Genomic DNA, 18,485 nt, shown 5'->3' on the forward strand with positions numbered 1-18,485 from the left:
GTAACAGTCAATAGTGAAAAACCTTTATTGGCACTGGGCTGTCAGACCTGTAAGGATCATCTTTTAAGTGTGTCTAAGTGGAGAAAAGATTAAGAATCATGTCCAAGAAGACCCTGGGATTTTATACTACCTGAGCAAGAGCATATTGTAGCTACATCAAGAAGGGATGGTGGCCTTTCCTAGATTTAGTCTTAATCTAGGTTTAGGGTTAACTAAATTAAATGTTCCCTCATAGTCTCCTCTCCCCCACTCTACCAGACCTGTCTTACTCCTACAGAGATGAGTGGCTTATTTGACTGATGCTCTTTCCATTGCAAAAACGTATTCAATGCAAAGTTCACTTCAGAAACTTGGTTGAGACCTGAAATTTAGGCCATTCCTGAGATGCACAGTGATCTTGAGGGGGACATTTTGTTGCCTGCCCAGGTATATGGCACATAGTTTTTCCTTGGCAGACTTTCTGCTTTTTTTCTTTTATTGCTCTGCAGGAAGGCCCTGTCTGGTCACTTCTGCAAATCTTGCCCCTTCTCAAGCACTCAGCAACTGGTGGTGTTGGCCCATCAGGAGATAAGGGGATGCCTGAGGCCTACACTTCCAGGGATATTAGAAACACCAATATGTACAGTAGGATAAAGGTAAGGGCCCTAAGGAACAGAGTAGGCAGGTGAGTTCTAAATGAGATACAGATCAAGCAAGGCAATGAATTCACAAACTTCTCTGCCAGTTGTGACATTGACACAAATTGTGTTGCTTTGATCTGCTTGCAGAGAGCTAACCCCACCTCCTGTGTATTGCCCCTGTCTTCTCCTCCTCCAAGACATGTGCAAAGCACTATTTAAGGTGGGGGACTGGACCATAGTCCATCCCCAAGGAACTGATTGCTCCTGACCCAGGAACTCGGCCAAAATCCAAGAAAGATTGGGTCTCCTTATGCAAGAAGAGCTTAGCTGCACAAAGCCTGGAGAGTCATAGTCCATAGCCAAAGGCCCGTAGGGGACAGGCCTAGAGCCATCCCAAGGGAGCAGTACCATCCTGGTTTGGTGATCTTGCCATCAAAAGGCTTCCTGAGCAATTCTTGGCGCCCCTTGGCACTGGCCCATTTCCCTCTGAGTCAGGGTTCTGTGAAGGGCACGGCTCCAATAAGCTGAGGTATCTGGTGTGTGGGCAGCAGCTGGCAATGTGCAGTGATGGCTTCAGATGAGGTTGTTCCTCAGACGCTGCTCCTGCTCCAGGGAGAGCTCTGCATTGGCTCGGTATGAATCTCCTGTGGGCCAAAGGAAAACAGGTCAGTGACCAACCCACCACAGTCTCATCCTTTCCCTGACAGCTTCACAAACACACGGACATTCTGCTGACCTCATGCTTTACATCAGGTTGGTCCTGGGCACAGACCCCAATTCATTCTATAGAAACAGACCGACAGGTGTGTGGTTTCAGGGACACTGGGATAAATAGGCTATTGGATGGAAACAGTTGTGCTGGTTATTCTCCTTTGCCCCCTCCAGATTCAGTCTCTACCCTGATTTGTCCTCTCTGTGTCCTGGAGAACTGACCCCTAGATTGCCTCACCCTGGATCTCATCCTCTGGTTTCTGGTTGATTTAGGTCAGTGGAAAGCAACAGCCAGGGATGGAGGGGGTGGAAGGAGAGAAGGTGGGTATTTCTTCCCTTGTTGTGGCAGTGATGGTCTACTGTAACTCCCGGCCAGGTTCTCCCTCATCCACAGCTCTAGCTTTCATCTGGCTCCAGGATACCCTCTCCCCTTCAAGCCTAAAGGTGGATAGTTTTCCACTCTTGGCTTATCCCTGAATGTCTCAATGCCCCTTGTTTCCTTAGTCTTACTCGAACCTCTATAAATAGTCTGTTTATTAAATAACTTCAACTCTCATTCAAGCATGCTGTCTCTTCTGCAGGGATACTGATTAGAATGGCATTGTTTTTCTTTCCTTCCTCACTGTCCTGTGCCTTGCAGCCTGCTGCCAGCATTGTGGAGGATCTGCTGTCTCCATATGCACAGCGTCAGATTCCAATTCCTGATTCCTCACACTCCTGTCTCATTGAATGGCTGCGAAGTTGACTCAGTCACACATATGCAAACCTTAGCTATTTCTTCTTCCTCTTCTCATTGTCTTCCATCTGTTATCAGATATCTTTTGAAACATAAATCTGATGTTTTTGCCCCCTTGACTATAATTTATTCATGGTTCCCAGAAGCCCACTGGATAAAGTATTTTATTAGCAGGAACCATCACAACCCTCTGCAGTCAACCTTAGTGGGTTTGAAGTACAATAGAGAAAGATTCTGAGGTGGTGACTTCCTCACTGTCTTACAGATAAAGTGGTTGGAGTTGAATTTGGACTCAAAGAAGCCTTTTATAAGCCAAATCCTATGCTCTTCCTCCTCCTCCCTTCCTTGACTTCTGTCCCTCCTTTGAAACCCAGCTCAAACATCACTTCCTTTGGGTTGTTGCTTTCTGTCTCTGCTTGTTCAACATTTAGTTCATACCAGTTTGGGGTTATCCATTTGCATGTCTGCTTGCCCTATTTGACAATGAACTGTGCATCTCCTATATATGTTTCTAGTGCCTGGCTGAGTGTTCAGCATAGACGGAGGTCTTAGTAAATGTTTGTTAACTGAATGGACAAGTCTGCCCCACCCCACATACTACCAGTGTGGATGTGAACACACAGCCCATAGCAAATACAACCTTTTTAAAACTTTAGGATGGAATTGCTCCCTTTCTTCATAGACAAGTAGAGCAACCACCTCCTTACTCTGCCCCCACTGGATCATTGCTTCCTCTTTTGTCTGATACTGCCAATCCCACAACTGCCCTGCGCCCTGCTGTGCATGGTCCCTTTTTGGCAAGCAGTAATCACAGCTGGAGGCAGATCTGAGGGACTTCTACTTTTGCCTGTGAGACAGCTTACGATGGAGGCAACTAATAAAGACCATATGAAAGGGAGGGAAAAATAACTGGAATAGGGAAATCCTGACATGGCTTGAGTAACAGGAAAGACTCTAGGACAGATGGAAACCCGTTTACAATCCAAACAGCCTTAGGACAAAGGGATATAGAAAGAAGTAGCTATTGGGTGAGGCTTGATAGTCTGATTAGTTTGTTCTGCAAATCTTCCTGTGAAGGCGTCAAATTCAGCTCTGTTCCACACCCAGCCTTTTACACACACCTTCAAGTCACACAGTCCATTTGGAGTCTGCCAGCTCCCCAAGCCCATAGAGGGATGGTCCCCTAGTGGCTCGCAATTACCTGTGTGGCAGTTGTGCAGCCAGACCTGGTGCCCATTATATTTGCAACGGCATTGCATCATGTTGTTGGAGAAATCAGACTCTGCCACCTCGTACTTGGGGTTCACGACCACCTGGAGCGAGAGAAGGGGACAGCTGAAAACTGGTGATTTGACTCCTGAGTTGCTAGTGACTGGAATAACCTTTACATTTTGTGTAGTTCTACAAAGCATGTTTATATTCTTTAATTAATCCTCACAGCCACCCCAGGAGGTAGACATGAGTGTCCCTATTTTACAAATGGGGACTGAAAAGTCACGACTGAGAAGCTGTGACTGCCTGTTGAATCAGGACTCGAACCCAGGCCCTCCGGATCCTCAGTCAGTGTTCTTGCCCCTGCAGCACACACAGCTCCTTCGAGGGCCAGGCCTGTGGGAGACCTTGACCTTATGATACTCTTTTACCGCAGGGAAGCATTGGAACATCTGGAGGAAATGGGCTTCCTGTGGGGAGTCCCATGAGCCCCCTTACCTGAAAAATGTAGTCCCCGGGCCCCACGTCTGTGATATCCACCCACTGGCAGTCAATGTCATGCCGGTAGGTGTCCCAGCAGCCAACGGTCACTCCCTGTTCTCCAAAGTTGGCACATGCGTAGCGCCGCTGCAGTCCTGTAGGGAAGGATTGCGTTCCTGAGGCACTGCTTTAGGCATTTGGGGCTACGCACGCTGCTAGGTCTTTCGCATACTTTGTCATATAGTCTCACTCCAGCCTTCCCAAGCAGGTCTTACATGCAGTCAGATCAACCTGCCTCAGTATCAGCCAGAGATCCGGCACTGCAACAACCCCATCTGAGACAGAGGTTCTTCCTTTGGATGCTCTAGTCCAGTGGTTCTCAACCTTCTGGCCCTTTAAATACAGTTCCTCATGTTGTGACCCAACCATAAAATTATTTTCGTTGCTACTTCATAACTAATGTTGCTACTGTTATGAATCCTAATGTAAATATCTGATATGCAGGATGGTCTTAGGCGACCCCTGTGAAAGGGTCGTTCGACCGCCAAAGGGGTCGCGACCCACAGGTTGAGAACCGCTGCTCTAGTGGAAAGCCTTTTTGGCCTAGGAAATGTGGTTGGAAGATTCCAGCTCTACTGAGTTACATTTGTCCCTCCGTCCATCCAGCCCTCAGGAGCCAGTGTTTACCATGCCTTTTCCTAAGGGCTAGGAATTGAGGGTATGCAAATAGGAATCAGACAATCCATGCCCTCAAAGAATTTAGCAGAGATGAGACAGGTCTGCAACTATTATCTGAAATAGGAAAGTGTTAAGTATTTTAAAGCTGGTACAAAGTGTGGGGTGGGAATGCAGAGGAAGTAGAGACCTTCCACCTAAGATTTCGGAAGGTAGGGAATCGATCATTTTGAAATGCCTTGTGTGCTGACAGTTGCCAAGCCAGAGTCCCCAGGTGCCAGGGGCTATTGAGCAGGGCAGAGGGGAACCTGACCCCAGGAAGGGTGATGACTATAACAGGAGGCGGATATGCTGACAGGAAGCCACATACCTGCAGGGCAATTTGTGTCCTCCAGACAGAAGCTGGCCTTGTGCCCCTCAGCCACCTTGGAGCCATTGAGAGTGAGTAGGTCATAGTGGGTGAAGACCTCAATGCTGTGGTAATGCCTGCGGAAGGGGCAGAGCCGTCAGTGTAGCAGCAACAGAAGAGGGTCCTCTCTGGAGAAGTTGGCAGGGAAGATTGAGGACTAGGCCCCATCATTACCCAGAGGAGAATGTTATAATAGCAGGGCAGTGCCCTTCTCCCAAACCCGAGATTAGTGACATATGGCCTACCTTCTTGGCTCCCCTGCCCAGCAGCAAGGCACAGCTGCCCCATCACCTAGGGTCTTACCCCAGTGAGAAGTGAAGTCTCTGCCCTGGTAGCCTCCACAGGCCAGGCCTGGCTTCAAGGCCTGATCGGGAGGTGGAAGGAAGGGGCACTTCTAGGGGACCAGCCTAGGAGCTGAGCTGCTGAGAGGGTGCTTACGGTGCTCCCTGTCAGCCTGGGAAATTGCTACCATTGTTTCCAATCCAGTCCTAATGACAGCTCTCCACGCTGTAAGGAAGGGAGCTTATTATCTCACAAGGCCAAGTCCGAGTGGTTGCCCATTCCTCTCAGCGTTCCCCACCCACGGCCCTGTCCTGAAGAAAAAAAGCCCCTTTTCCATTCTGCTTTGTCACGGGCATTGTCTCTCCTCCTGTCTGGGCTGGGGACTCCTGAGAGGAAAGAATGTTCATCGTCTCCTTTCAGCTCTTCTTTGGGGACCTTGCTTTGCTGCTGCAGGAACCAGCAAGCTTTTCCTGCAGAGCCAGCATCCTGAATGGGATGTCTATTTTGGGTCTGCAGGTTCCTAGGAGTTCCCACTTCACATGGCTTTTAAAGACAAGGCCTCAGGTCCCACACAGAAAAATTGTCCAATATCATCCTAACAGAGACCAGCCCTGGTGGCAGTGATGGCTCTGTTGGATGTTACTGTGGGAAATGGACCCCATGGGCACCATCAACATGGGCACATCCAGGGCCGGCGAGAGCAATGGAGAGGGTGAGCTGATGTTGCTGGGATGCCCTATCGCCTCCTGGAGGCAAGGTCAGTAAGGCCTCTAGGAAGGAGGCTCTTACCCAGAGCGCGCACCCCTCCCAGGAAAGTGTGCCTGAGGCCAGGCAGGCTTGGCCCCTGGCCCCTGCTCTTTAGTCATGGCACGGCGGTCACTAACATGTGGCACTGGTGCCAAATCCAGCTGTGGCGGCCTGTCTTGGGACGGAAGTCAGCCCGGCCCAGGTTGAAGATCTGTGAGGAGAAGCGCAACAGGCGCCGGTGTCCGTAGGGCCAGTCCATGTGGTCAGCAGACTTGGAGAGGCAGTTCTCTTCGTGGGCGCAGTAGAGCTGGCTGAGTGGGCGGTCCTCCAAGTAGGCCGTCTCCTGCACTAGCTGGGCATTCATCACAAGGTCTGGAGCACCTGGACCGCAGAGGGCATGTGGGGATGCACAGGTTGGAAGGCAGCTGTTTGGGCTCCCTTGGTAGGCTTGCCCCCAGACTAAGCTCTTTTGGGGACCCCAGAAGGGTAGGGTGGTTTAGGAGTCAGGAGATGTGAGTTCTAGTCACAAAGGAACAATCTATTGCCGTAACCCTGGAGGCAGTTACAGTGTCAAGGTTAAACTTGCTGGCTTTGGGACCAGGCCGCCTAGGTTCATGTCTTGGCTTAATTTCTGGCTATACCATTAACTAGCTCTGTGAATTGCTTAACCTTTTTGTCTCTCATTTTCCTCATCTGGAAGACGAGGATAATAATAGCGATATTAATGCAATAATACCTGTAAGGTGCTTAGATCATTGGGCTGCGATAGGCATGTAATTGATGTAAGCTAGTATTTCTTTTGTAAAATGCTTCTCAGCCTGTCTGCCTTTGTGTCGCTTAGCTCCGATAACCTCTCAGGAAGCGCTGCTTGGTCACCTCCGCTCAGTCACTCTCTCTGGGACTCAGTTCCTTCAGTGTAAGGGTTGGGAGAATTGGGAGGGTTAATCTCCAAGCCTGCTCCTGATCTACCATTCTGGTTCATTCTGCTGCAGTTCCTAGGCCTGCGCCTTCTCCACAATCTCTGTTCTAACCTGATCGCTCCCATGGGTGTTCATACCAGGTCATCCTATGCGTTCCCCTCTGAGGGCATCATGGCCATTTCTGGTGCTTTTCTGTGCATAAAAGTTCAACGTGCTGGAGCCTGTGTCTTGATAAACTGCTCAGTGCCTCTCCCGCTCCCTTCCTGCCGCAGCGGCTCTTACCCTCCTGGGAAGCCACATCCTCCTCTCATTGCTGTCCCTCGCGTGTGACAACACAGATGTGGAGATCCACAGCTGTTGCCATGTAACATCAAGAGAGAAAAGCTGCCTGTTCTCAATGCTTGTCGTGCAAAAACAGGGTTCCAGTTCAGATTTTTGGCAGAGGCATCATATGGGTGAGCCTGTGCGCTGGCTACCCTGCGATCGAAACACGCCCTGAGGGTGGGAGTGGGGAAACGGCTGGGTGGCTATATGATGCCTGTGCTAGCACTAAAACTGCACTGGAAATTCCTGGGGTATGTTCTGGAGAGAGCCAGGGTGTGTCCCCAAAGGAAAGAGAGAGCTTTCAGAGAGAATGAGAAGAGAGAGTAAAGGAAAGAAAGAAATGAGAAAAACCACAGAGGACTAATAGGGTGGCCACAGAGGCAGCAGGAGGCTGTGCTAAGCTATTGTGAAGCTTCGAGTGTTCAGGAGCAGAGCTGCCTTTCCCAGGAAGGGAGTGAGTGGGGAGCAGGCCCCCAATGTGCCGTGAGCCTTGGTGTAGGCTCACCCCGGTGCCCCATCACCCTGCAGGGCAGGGTGTGCTGTTAGGCCCAGCTTTCTTCCAGGTTCACTGGACAGAGAAAGCCCTAAAGCTCACTGACAAGGTTAAGGATGTCTTGGCATTGAAGCCTGGTTGGGAAGAAGGTCAAGAGGCCACTTGGGTTGGTGCCAGCCTCTAGCCTTTGGACTAGATATACGTAGTTATCCTGGCACAGACCTGGTCGGCAGATGTCAAACAGATGCTGCTGCCCCCAGAATCAGTGTGTGGGACAGACTGATGCCTGAGAATGGCCTTGGCCTGTAGCCTTTTGGGTGAATCCCAGAGCTCAGGAGAATACACAGGGAGTCTGAGGCCCACATGTCCGCACATTTATGTACACTCCACAACAGCTTTCAAACTTTTCCCTTACTACAAACTGCAGTAAGAAATATATGTCATGCCATTAGTACACATATACGTAATTCCAAGAAAAAATACTGCCCTTACTAAATGTAACTCATTCTGTTGTTTTCTATTCTGTTTCTTTTTCTTTTTTAACTGTTAGTCATGATATGAACATTGGAAAACACTGTTGTATATCCTTATATTTTCACACATTCTCTGTTTTAATTCTCACAATGACTCCATGGAATGGGCTGGGCAGAGCTGGCCACCCTGTGTGAACTGACTTGGCCACACACAGCTGATAACTGGCAGAGCTGGTACTCCAAGTCCAGCCCTCCTTCCACTCCCACCCTGCTGACCTGGAGCTGGGACCTACCTTGATAGCACCCAGCCTCAGAGCCGTCCCTGAGGGAGGGAGGTGTAGGCTTGCTTTGGGCGGAGCCAGGCCTGCCTGCCCCACGGCCCCATGGGCCCTCTCGTTACTCACTGTCTGTGCAGGAGACTCCCGCTGAGCCGCGCCCCGTGCTGTGGGGGCAGTGCACTGGTCCGTGCCTTTGACACTGCTGCAGGGCCAGCTCTGTGCCTGAGCAGCGCACCCCGCTCATCACCACTTCTTCGGCCCCCGCTGTCCCCTGCCAGTACCAGGTGTCCTAAGAAAACAGCCAACATCACCCAGTCAGGGTTGAGAGGTACCTTTGGAGTCATCTGACTCCCATCTATGGCTTGGACCTGTCAGAACACCCCCACCATGCGGTGCCCAGCCTCAGCCTGGAAACCTTTAGTGATGGAGCAGCCCAGGCCACTTTGGACCCCTCTGATAATAGCCATTTCTTCCATGTAGTGAGGCAGAAATACATTGTTTGCGGCTTCCACATCCCATGGCCCTGCTCCCATCCCTCTCCCACCTGGCAGCCCTCAGCTCTTTGAAGAGGAGGGTCCTGTTCCCTTCCTGCCCGCCCAGGCGGCCTGTCCCAGTTCCCAGCCCCAGATGGTCGGCTGTGCTCAGGGTTGGCCCTGGTTTGCCAGGTGAGGTGTGCCCAGCATGCCCGGTAGCCAGCACAGTGCAGTTGAAGAGGTTTGCCCATTGCAGTTAAAGCCTCTTGACTTTGTTGCCTTGATACCTTTTGACTCTATCCACTTGTTTCTACCAGGACTGCCACTTGCCTGGTCCCAGCCAGCATCATTTCTCACCTGGGCTACGGCAACACTGTTTCCTGAGCATGTTTCCCTGTAGTCACATTAGTCCCCACCCCCGCTGTTTGCCAAAGAGCAAGGAAGAAATCTTTTAAAAATCTGCGCTGCAGGCTTTGAATGGTCTTGCCCCTGCCTCCTCCACCCTCACCCTTCGCATCACCCCGCTCCCTGATTTCCGCTGCAGAGAGGAGCTTCCTCTGGCCACAGGACTTTGCATGGGCTGTTTATTCCTCTCCAGCTTGTCGGCCTAACTTCTGTTTGTCTTTCTGCAGACACAATCGTGTGAACGTTGTGTTAATGACTGTCTCCCTCCCTGGGCTGACTGCTCTATGAGGAAGGATCTGTCTTCACCACAGCATTCCCAGCACCCAGCATTACACTGGCCCAGTTTCACTCAGTAATTAATTGTTGAATGAATGAATGAATGGATGGATGGATGGTTAGTAGCTTTAGCACAGGAAGTTTGGGAGCAAGACAGGGACCTACCTTGATAGCATGGCTGGCAAAACCCAGGCCGAGCTGTCGGCAGGTCACCATGGCTTCGGTGAGCCCCCAGTGGTCACTGCACACGGTCCCCCAGCGTCGGACCCCATTCACCTCCACCTGCACCTCCACCACACCCTCCTCGGGGCTGCGCCCACCAGCCAAGCGCACCTGCGATGGTCAGAGGTGTGTGAGAAGCAGGGTGGCCTCAGGAGGGGGAGCTCGGGATTTGCAGGCCAGCTCGCTGTGCTGCCCTGACATGACACTTCCCTCTCTGGGCTCGCCCTAATGTCCCTGTCTGCTCGAGAACTATGACTCAAGCGCCTGTTCCCGGGGCTCCTTTTCCAGTACGTGCCCTCCTCCTATCTGAAATCCTATCATTAATGGCGACTCGCCAATTGCTGAGGATTTCATATCAACCGTCCCACTCACAGTGACCCTGTGAGACAGTTACCCATTTTACAGAAGAGAGAACCAAGGTCAGAGACTCAGAGACTTGCCCACCGTCCACATTAGCATGACAGTGAACTCCGATCATCCTCGAAGCCTCCCAGTGCCACTCCCCAGCTGACAGCCCTGCAGCCCTCCGCCCTCTGCACCTTTCACCTCAACTTTACAGGGATCCAGAGAGAGTGTAATGGGAGGGGACAGCCACCTAGAGTTCCCGCTGTCCTGAGGGGCTGTGGGCCAGGCCAGGGCAGACTCGGGAGAGGCGAGGCTCTCTAGGCTGGCTCCCAGGCAAGGCCAGCTGGGCCCAAAGCAGGAGCACTAGCTGCCTCTCGCCAACCCCTCCCCCTGGCTCCATGCGGCATCCTGGGGCTATCTGAGGGCTTCCCCAGTCCCCAGCCTGAGGCCATGCCCAGGCCTGAGCTCACCTGATTCTGGAAGCCCATGTTTGGGACATTGCACCTGACAGCAGCATCATTCTCATGTTGACAACCATTAGGGGACCCGTCCAGGGCGGGGCATTCACTGAGGGTCCGCTCAGACCCCTTGCAGCGCACCTCACTCATGTGGATGAGCCCCAGCCCTACAGAGGGAGGGAGAGAAATGCCACTGAGGCTCCACCTCTGCAGCCCCACCACAGAGGGGGGAGTTTCTGTCCTGGGCCCAGGCACCCCAGGACCACCAAGGAATGGACCAGTAGCACATCCAGGCCCCACCCCCCACCCCAAACCTCCTCGCTCACCTTGGCCCATCTGGGCCCCAAAGAGGACCTCCCGAGCAGAGCCGAAGCCAAGCTGGCGGCACACGACGCTGGCGGAGATGAGGTTCCACCCGTGGTCACAGACTGTACCCCACTGGCGGTTCTTGAGCACTTCCACCCGGCCCTCGCCCACCTGGGCCCCGGAGCGGAGGCGCACCCTTGGCTCCTGGTGGGCAAGAACAGCTTCAGGGAGGGCGAAGGAGGAGGGACGGGCTGAGCCCTATAAGCTGGGCAGAGACACTGACTCTGCCCATAACTATTACCTCGAATAAGCTGTTTTTCTCAACCTCCCTAAGAGCCACCACGATATGACAGTACGAACAAAGTCCAGCTCTGAGGAAAGGGCCTTAGGAGCGGGTCCCTGCGCTTCACAACCCCGCCACCTGGTCACCAGGCCAGTCCCTGCCTCGCGCCATCCTCTGCTTCTGTGTCCTTTGGGGCCGAACTAGATCAACGCTTCCCAAAGGGATCCGTGGAGTGGTTTTAGAGACATGCAGGGACATGGCATTAATTAAACTGTCTCACAGAGTGGGGAAGCTATTTCCGTGGTGATTCTCTTCCCTTCCTTCCTTTCATCCGGAGACCACCTCCTGGGTGCTGCCCTGCCCTGTCTGTACCCCCTCACCAGCACTTGCTTGTTGCTTTTTATAACAAAGGGCCAGGCTCAGGTTCAATATGGGATATAGCTACAATGTAATTACTGTTTTTATGGGTACCTTCTATTCATAGCAGGTGATGTCAGTCTTCCATTTATGGTAGGGTTATAAATGGTCCCTTTTAAATACATCCAGGGTACCACCACTCTGTGCACCGATCCCTCCTTGATAGGGGATAGGGGCCACTGTCCCTCCTCCTGCCTGTCCTGGACTTCTCACCCGTCCTTCCCAAAGGCAGGGTGCTGCTGAAAGGGGCCTGTGCCTCCCTGCCGGGTGCAGGCACCCGGGACCCACCTCTGCCCGGGACTCCTTGCGTCCAGGCTTGGCCTTCAGAGGGCGGAAGCGGGGCCCTGCCACACAGCTGACCACAGCGTGCATGCCACCCAGGCAGGCCGGCCGCGGCTTGCCCCGAGCTGGCGCCACCTGCACCTGGCAGCTGGCTATGTGGGGCTCCGTCCCCAGGCAGTTGACCCGGTGGATCCAGAAGGAATTCTTCTGGGCCAAGCTCTTCAGCCTGGAAGACAGGGAGACTGCGGGTGGGGGAGGGGTTGAGGGAAGCTCAGGACTCAGGAAGGCAAGACATTGGGGAGCGGGGAGGGGAGGGAGGCCGGTCCTGCCACACCCCTCTGCCACCCTTCCCCAAGGGTACGCTCCTCACCTAAACCTGGGATCCCTCATCTTCGAATCCCAGACTTTCCTGGAGGAGAGAAAACAGGGGGGAGTGGAGTGGGTGCAGAAGTCCTACCCGTCACCCTGGCTCCTCCCAGTTGTCCCTGAGTCTGCACCGGGCTTCACAGTTTGAAAACTCGCCCACGGGGCCCATCTCAGCGCGGAGCTTCACAGCAGCCCCGAGAGGCGACCACCTCACAGATATCCATGGCCTCCATTTCACGGGGAAGGAAAGCAGTGCCCAGCATGCTGTCTTGACGTGTCAATCCCAACGTGGGGTCTCTGTTGCACTGGGCGCCCCCTCCCCCCGGGGCGGGCAGCTCCCAGCTCGCCCTTTTCCCATGCCAGATGGAGGGGCGCCTTTGGGGAGCACCCTGAAAAAAGGGACCCAGGGAAGAGGTCCTCTGGGGACAGGTGGAGGTTGAAGGCCTTGCTGGTGGCGGCTGCCCACCCAGAGGCTATAATCAGGGCTGCCCTCCTCATGGGTGGTAAGCAAGTCAGCCAGGCCCAGATGTGCAATTACTAGGTGGTGGGGAGTCAGGGGCCCCCATGTCAGTCACCCCCAAGGCTGGAATCGAGTGGGTCCTCAAGACCAGGGTCATCTAAGTCAGAGTCACAGGACAGAGCGACGAAAAGTGGTTGGGGACGGCAAGGGTGGGTGGCTCAGCTGTGCTGTGGGAGATTCCTCCCCTGAGGAGGAACAGTCTGCACCCCACAGAGCTGGGAGAGCTGCCTGGCCCGCAGACGGGCTGATGCAATCCTGCGACAGCTGTCACGTTTCTGACAGAGGATTTTATGTCTGTGCTCCACCCCACGCCTTGCTCACACACAACCCAGCTGAGGCCTGGCTTGGATGAGAGTTGAGGAAATTCACTGGGCAAAGGTGAGACAGTTCCTTGCAGGTTGGATAGCTGAGGCTCAGGTGCCCTGCCTAGGCCCCACCGCTAGGCAGGCAGAGCTGAGACCAGAACTCAAGTCGTCTGTCCTTGTGGGCAGCATTGTGAGGCTCTTCAGTAAAGTCTACTTTGTAAATCGGGGACACACTTTTACATCCCATTGTTTTTATGTGGGAGTGTTCTGTGCTATTCTTTGTATCGGTTAGTTTCTGGCTGTTTCTAGGCATCTCCCAACGTTCACCCTCACCTTCCTCTTAATTATTCTGTGGGATCCATCACCCAGGAGATCCAGGAACATTCCTCCTTTGGGCCTGTTTCCCTCCCAGTCCCCACACCCACTGCATGACCTGCCGTAGACACACCCAACCCTGCCAACCTCACGGACCTCTGCCAGGTCCCACGTGTGTCACACGCACGCACTCACACATGCCCCTGCCCCGCAAGCCCGCCTCCCCCGCACCCTCCCCAGCTGACCTCCTACCTGTAGTAGTGACTGTTGACAGGCGCCTCACTGGGGAAGCCCAGCATCCCGCACACCACCTTGCTGTTGTTCCTGGTCCAGCCCTGGTCACACACCTGCCGCCAGTGGCCCTCGTACTTCACCTCCACGGCTCCCTCGGTCACCGGGCTCTGCCGCTTGGCACTGGCAAGGATGGGCTTGAGCCGCACCTCCTCCAGCCGCCGGCCCTGCAGGGTGCATGGGCACCGTGGGCCGGGATTCCTGCCCCGCTGAGCCCACTGCAGGTCTTCGTTGGGGGAGTTGGGGCTCAGAGCGCTTAGAGATCTCCCCACACAGCCCCCTCACAGGACAGGCCGGGAAACTGAGGCCCAGACAGGGGGAGGCATTCGTCCACGTGGTGAGCATGAGGCAGAACCTTGGTGTGTTTAGGGTCCTTTCCTCACTCTAGGCCAGTGGTTCTCAACCTTCTGGCCCTTTAAATACAGTTCCTCATGTTGTAACCCAACCATAAAATTATTTTCGTTGCTACTTCATAACTGTCACGTTGCTACTGTTATGAATCGTAATGTAAATATCTGATATGCAGGATGGTCTTAGGCGACCCCTGTGAAAGGGTCGTTTGACCGCCAAAGGGGTTGCGACCCACAGGTTGAGAACCGCTGCTCTAGAGGGAAGCAGGCAGGTCTGCACCCTCCCTGGGGTCAGGATGGGAGCTCTTGGAATTGGGGGGGTTCCACCAGGCATAGAAGAGCCTTCCTACTCGACTGGGGAGATCTGAGGATGGCCAGACCGTGAGACAGCCAACAGGGTCCTTTGGCCCAGGAGACCCCACCTTAGCCCCAGGGTGACTTAGACCATGGAGAGCCCCTATCCTGGCCTGCAGCATGTAGTGGGCCAGGCTCTCTGGCAGAGGATGGTAGGAGCCTGGACCTGCCCTGCCTGCTCCTGTTGTTTGACTTGGGCTGTTTTTAGCTCGGGGTTGTTTGTGCCGGGAAGAGGCAGCAATTGTGGCCAGGCCTTGTGGGTGAGGCAGCCCCTTGCCCCGCTGCTGCCTCCCTTATGGGGAGCAGCTTCAGTGATTCCCAGCAGGCCCAGCCTCTGGTTCCCTGGCCTCCCCCCCGCCCCACCCCGGCCCCAAGCTGGGACCCTCTGTCCATGCACCAACAGGAGTCGGGGCCAGGATGCTTCTCAGCCCAGGTTCTGCTCTCTTTCCCCTTTCTCCTCCAGGTTCATTACCAGGAGGCTCCCTGTCCCCTGACCCAATGCTTGGCTCAGGCCAGGGCCTGAAAAGCCTCCTCACCTGGGGCCCAAGGGCATTGGAGACTCTCTCAGAAAGGTAGCCGCGCTGGCGCTGGGGTTGGCACACCACCCCGACGTCCTCTGAGTGGCTGCAGTCACTGACACCCCAGCCATTAGACCCGCACTGGCCCAGGGAGCTTTCTGTGCCCACACAGCGCACATTGTCCAGCCAGATGGGTCCTGAGGGGGAGGGGACAGACAGGTGGTGCTCAGGGGCAAGCACAGAGAGACAGGCCATGAGTTGTGCCTCCTGGATAGTTACAAACTTCCCTCTTAAACTCTGAGCAGAAAGTGGGGCTGAGCGAGGAGAGGATTTGGTTCTCCTGGGATCTATTTATAACCTGCTTACTGCCTCCTCTTGGCATCAGGTTCTGCAGAATCTTTTTGGAAAACGCCAGATCGGTCTAGTAATTAGATTAACCTGTTCACCCATTCATCCATCAATCTAGTCACGCAACAACATTTGTTAAGCACCCACTGTGTGCCAATCACTATGTTCAAGGAAGTTAGTTGAGGGGCTGTGATCATGGCAAGAGTGGTGACCTCACTGCAAGCAAGAATGGGAGCTCAGAGCAGGGGGCACTTCAGCTGAGGCACTCAGGACTGGCCTCATGGAGGAGGTCATTGGGCTGGGAATTAAAGGACGGGTGGGATGTTTTTTTGTAGGAGCCTCAGAGAGCCCAGCCTCTGAGAGAAGCCCACTACCATTTCCTTGTCATGTTGCTTGGCAGCTTGTCACTCACCCTCCCCTGGGCCATACTTGGCACTGTGGGCCCAGGTCAGGGCACCCTCAAAGCCCAGCTGGCGGCAGGCTACTGTGGCCTCCTGGAGAGCGAAGTCGTCATCACACACAGTGCCCCACTGGCCCTGGTACAGCACCTCCAGGCGGCCCTCCTCCGGCCTGCTTCCTGGGCCCACCAGCCGCAGCTTCGTGGTACCCGGCGACTGCGACCTGCTGAGAGGGGCCTGGCCCAGGAGCTGGCACAGCAGGAGCAGGGAGAGGGTAGCTGGTGGGGACCACATCATGGTGACTTCACGGACAGCTGAGGCCAAGGCACCTGGGGAATGAGTAAAAAGGACAATGATCACCACCTCCCTCTGGTCTCAGGCAGAGACAAAACATGGCAGGGCCCCTCCAGTGTGTGATATGTGTGCGTGCGTGCGTGCGTGTATGCTGGCACTGACTGAGTCTGAGGTTAGTCAATTTGGTTCAAGCCCACCACTCATTAGCCATGTGACCTTGAGTTTAACTTTACTGAGTCTCAAACTCCTCACCTGCAAAATGGGGATAACGATTCCTATCTTGCACTGTTGTTGTGAGTGTTAAATAAAACGCTGTATGTGAAGTGCATAGCACAAGCCTACCACATGGTAAGTGCTCAGTAAACAGTTATTCTTGATACAGTTTTATATGTAAACTAGAGGCCTGGTGCACGAATTCATGCACAGCTGGGGTCCCTCGGCCTGGCTGGCGAATGGGGCCGATTGGGCCAGCCAGCCAGGAGGAGCGACTGCAGGAGGTTGGCCGGCCGTCGGAGGTTGGCTGTGGGAGTGCACTGACCACCAGGGGGCAGCTCCCGGGTTGAGCGTCTACCCCCTGGTGGTCGGTGTGCATCATAGCGACCGGTTGTAAGGTCACTTAGGCTTTTATATATATAGACAGAGGAGGTGACTTACCCTTGGAGTCATGGGGGAGACCCCAAGGACCAGAAATATCTACTCCAGGGGAACTGCCCTCACCTGCCTTTTGACATTCCCAGCACCCTGACCACCCTCACCACAAAAGGCGCATGGGATGCTGGAGCAGAAAGGGTCATTTGAGGGGAGTCTAGGCCTCTACCACTCATTTGCTGTGTGACTTGGGGATGTCTTTTAAACTCTCTAGACCCTGATCCTTTATTTTGAAAGTGAGGAGGCTGAACCAATACAGCATGGGGCAAAAGTAGGCTTACAGTTGTTTGTATGGAAAATATACAATAATTAAGAAATAATAATAATAATACAAGAATAAACTGTGTTTCCCATATTCACAACTCTAAATCTACTTTTGCCCCCACCCTGTATTGTCCAGTATCTCCTTGAGCTGGGAAGTCTGTGAAATCCTTACGCCCTTGCTCTAGGTCCAGCTAGGTGCGTGATTTGTACACGGATCCAACAAACATCTGTGGAATACTTGCTTCAGGTCAACTATTAGGTCAGGTGCTGGGACACTGATATGAAGATGTCAGTGCTACTCCCCGCTCTCATGAAGCCCAGAGAAGAGGAATTAGGGGAGGCTTTCCGAGAAGGGGCAGTTCACCGGGGCCTTGTTAGAGGAATGAGTTCTCCCAGATGGGAAAACTCTGCATTTCAGGTACAGAGAACAGAATGGGTAAAGGAGGGGAGAGGAGAAGAGGTGCAAGAGCAGAGGGGGGGACAGGGTAGAGGGACAGGCTGGGCCAGTAGATCAAGGGCCTTGTGTATCACGAAGGGTTTGTCCTTCATCCCGCAGGAAGTGAGGGACCCTGGGAGGGTTAGGCGGTGACCATCCCCCAGAGAGAGGGCTCCTGCCTTCAGGAGGCTGTAAGCAGATGCTCTTTGAGTCCTTAACGGGGATGAGGTTGGGGCTGATCCTCCCTCTCTCTCTCATGTGTTAGCAGCCTTGGGCCTGGGACTAGGCTTGGAGAGGAGCATTGAGGAGAAGGTTACAGTGGATTAGAGCTGTCAGTGTCTGCAGCCATCAGTGCCAAATTCCTCCATGGCCATGGCCAGGCTCTGCTGCGGATGGGGCTGAGGCTGCCTGGAGCAGTGGATGGAGAAAGTTGGGTTCTTGGCTCCCTGTTCAGGCTTGCACCATAAGAGAACACGTTCTCGGGGGGGTGGGGGGGGGCCTGCCACTCTGTTCCCCACAGGCTGGTATTTGCTGAGAATTGCTCATTCCTTGCTGCACCCAGCCCCTCTGCCATCAGCTGCCCAGCCTGCTTTGGCCAGCCCAGGACTGGGTAGAGTGGGCCCTAGAACGAAGCTCCACTAAAAAGGGGAAGGGACTTTGTGTTGTGCCCCTGGTGCCCAGAATAGAGCAGGCATGGAGGTGGCACCCAGGAAATATCCGTGGTTGCATGGATTTGAGGTGGCAAAGCTCAGCACTCAAGTGTGCAGATGGAGCCAGACTGCCTGGCCTCGCAATCCACCTCTGTCCCTTGGTGTCTGGGTGGTCTTGGGCAAGAGGCTTAGTTTCTCAGAGCCACAGTTTCCTCTCTGTAAAATGGGGATAATAATAGCACCTACCTCGCAGGATTCTTGCCAAGGTTAAATGAATGAATACATCTTGACCCTTAGGTGAGCAAGCTCTCAACTGACACATTTACTGTTAGTAACAGCAACTATAACAGCTGCTATAGCACCATAGTTTGGTTCTAGCTCCTCTTTGGATAAAGAAGGAATGGAGGCCACATCCTAACTTGACAGCAAGTCCCTGGGACCCTTCTTGCAACATCTTCCAGCTTTGCCTCTTTTCCCTCTGAGCCCAGGCTCTCCTCTCTCCACGTCCCAAAGCCCTGTGTTGCCTCCTTCCCTTTCTCACTGCTGAAGTCTCTTCCTGCCCTGCCCCTCCTGTAATTCCTCTCCAGACCTAAACACTGGT

General features: G+C 53.7%; 1 protein-coding gene across 1 annotated transcript; it reads right to left on the bottom strand.

Moving 5' to 3' along the window:
- On the bottom strand, nucleotides 1-15,892 carry LOXL4 (lysyl oxidase like 4). Its single transcript, XM_081105074.1, has 14 exons — nucleotides 15,607-15,892; nucleotides 14,865-15,043; nucleotides 13,586-13,791; nucleotides 12,198-12,236; nucleotides 11,834-12,053; nucleotides 10,866-11,049; nucleotides 10,552-10,706; nucleotides 9,680-9,847; nucleotides 8,487-8,649; nucleotides 6,010-6,253; nucleotides 4,805-4,920; nucleotides 3,778-3,914; nucleotides 3,269-3,380; nucleotides 1-1,264 (listed from the first exon to the last, which is right to left on the bottom strand). The coding sequence occupies exons 1-14, from the start codon at nucleotides 15,887-15,889 to the stop codon at nucleotides 1,194-1,196; spliced, it is 2,277 nt and encodes a 758-aa protein (XP_080961200.1). The 5' UTR covers nucleotides 15,890-15,892; the 3' UTR covers nucleotides 1-1,193.
- Nucleotides 15,893-18,485: the final 2,593 nt, after the last annotated feature.

The sequence above is a fragment of the Myotis nattereri genome, assembly GCF_964212035.1.
Source record: "Myotis nattereri genome assembly, chromosome: 13".
NCBI classification, from domain to species: domain Eukaryota; kingdom Metazoa; phylum Chordata; class Mammalia; order Chiroptera; family Vespertilionidae; genus Myotis; species Myotis nattereri.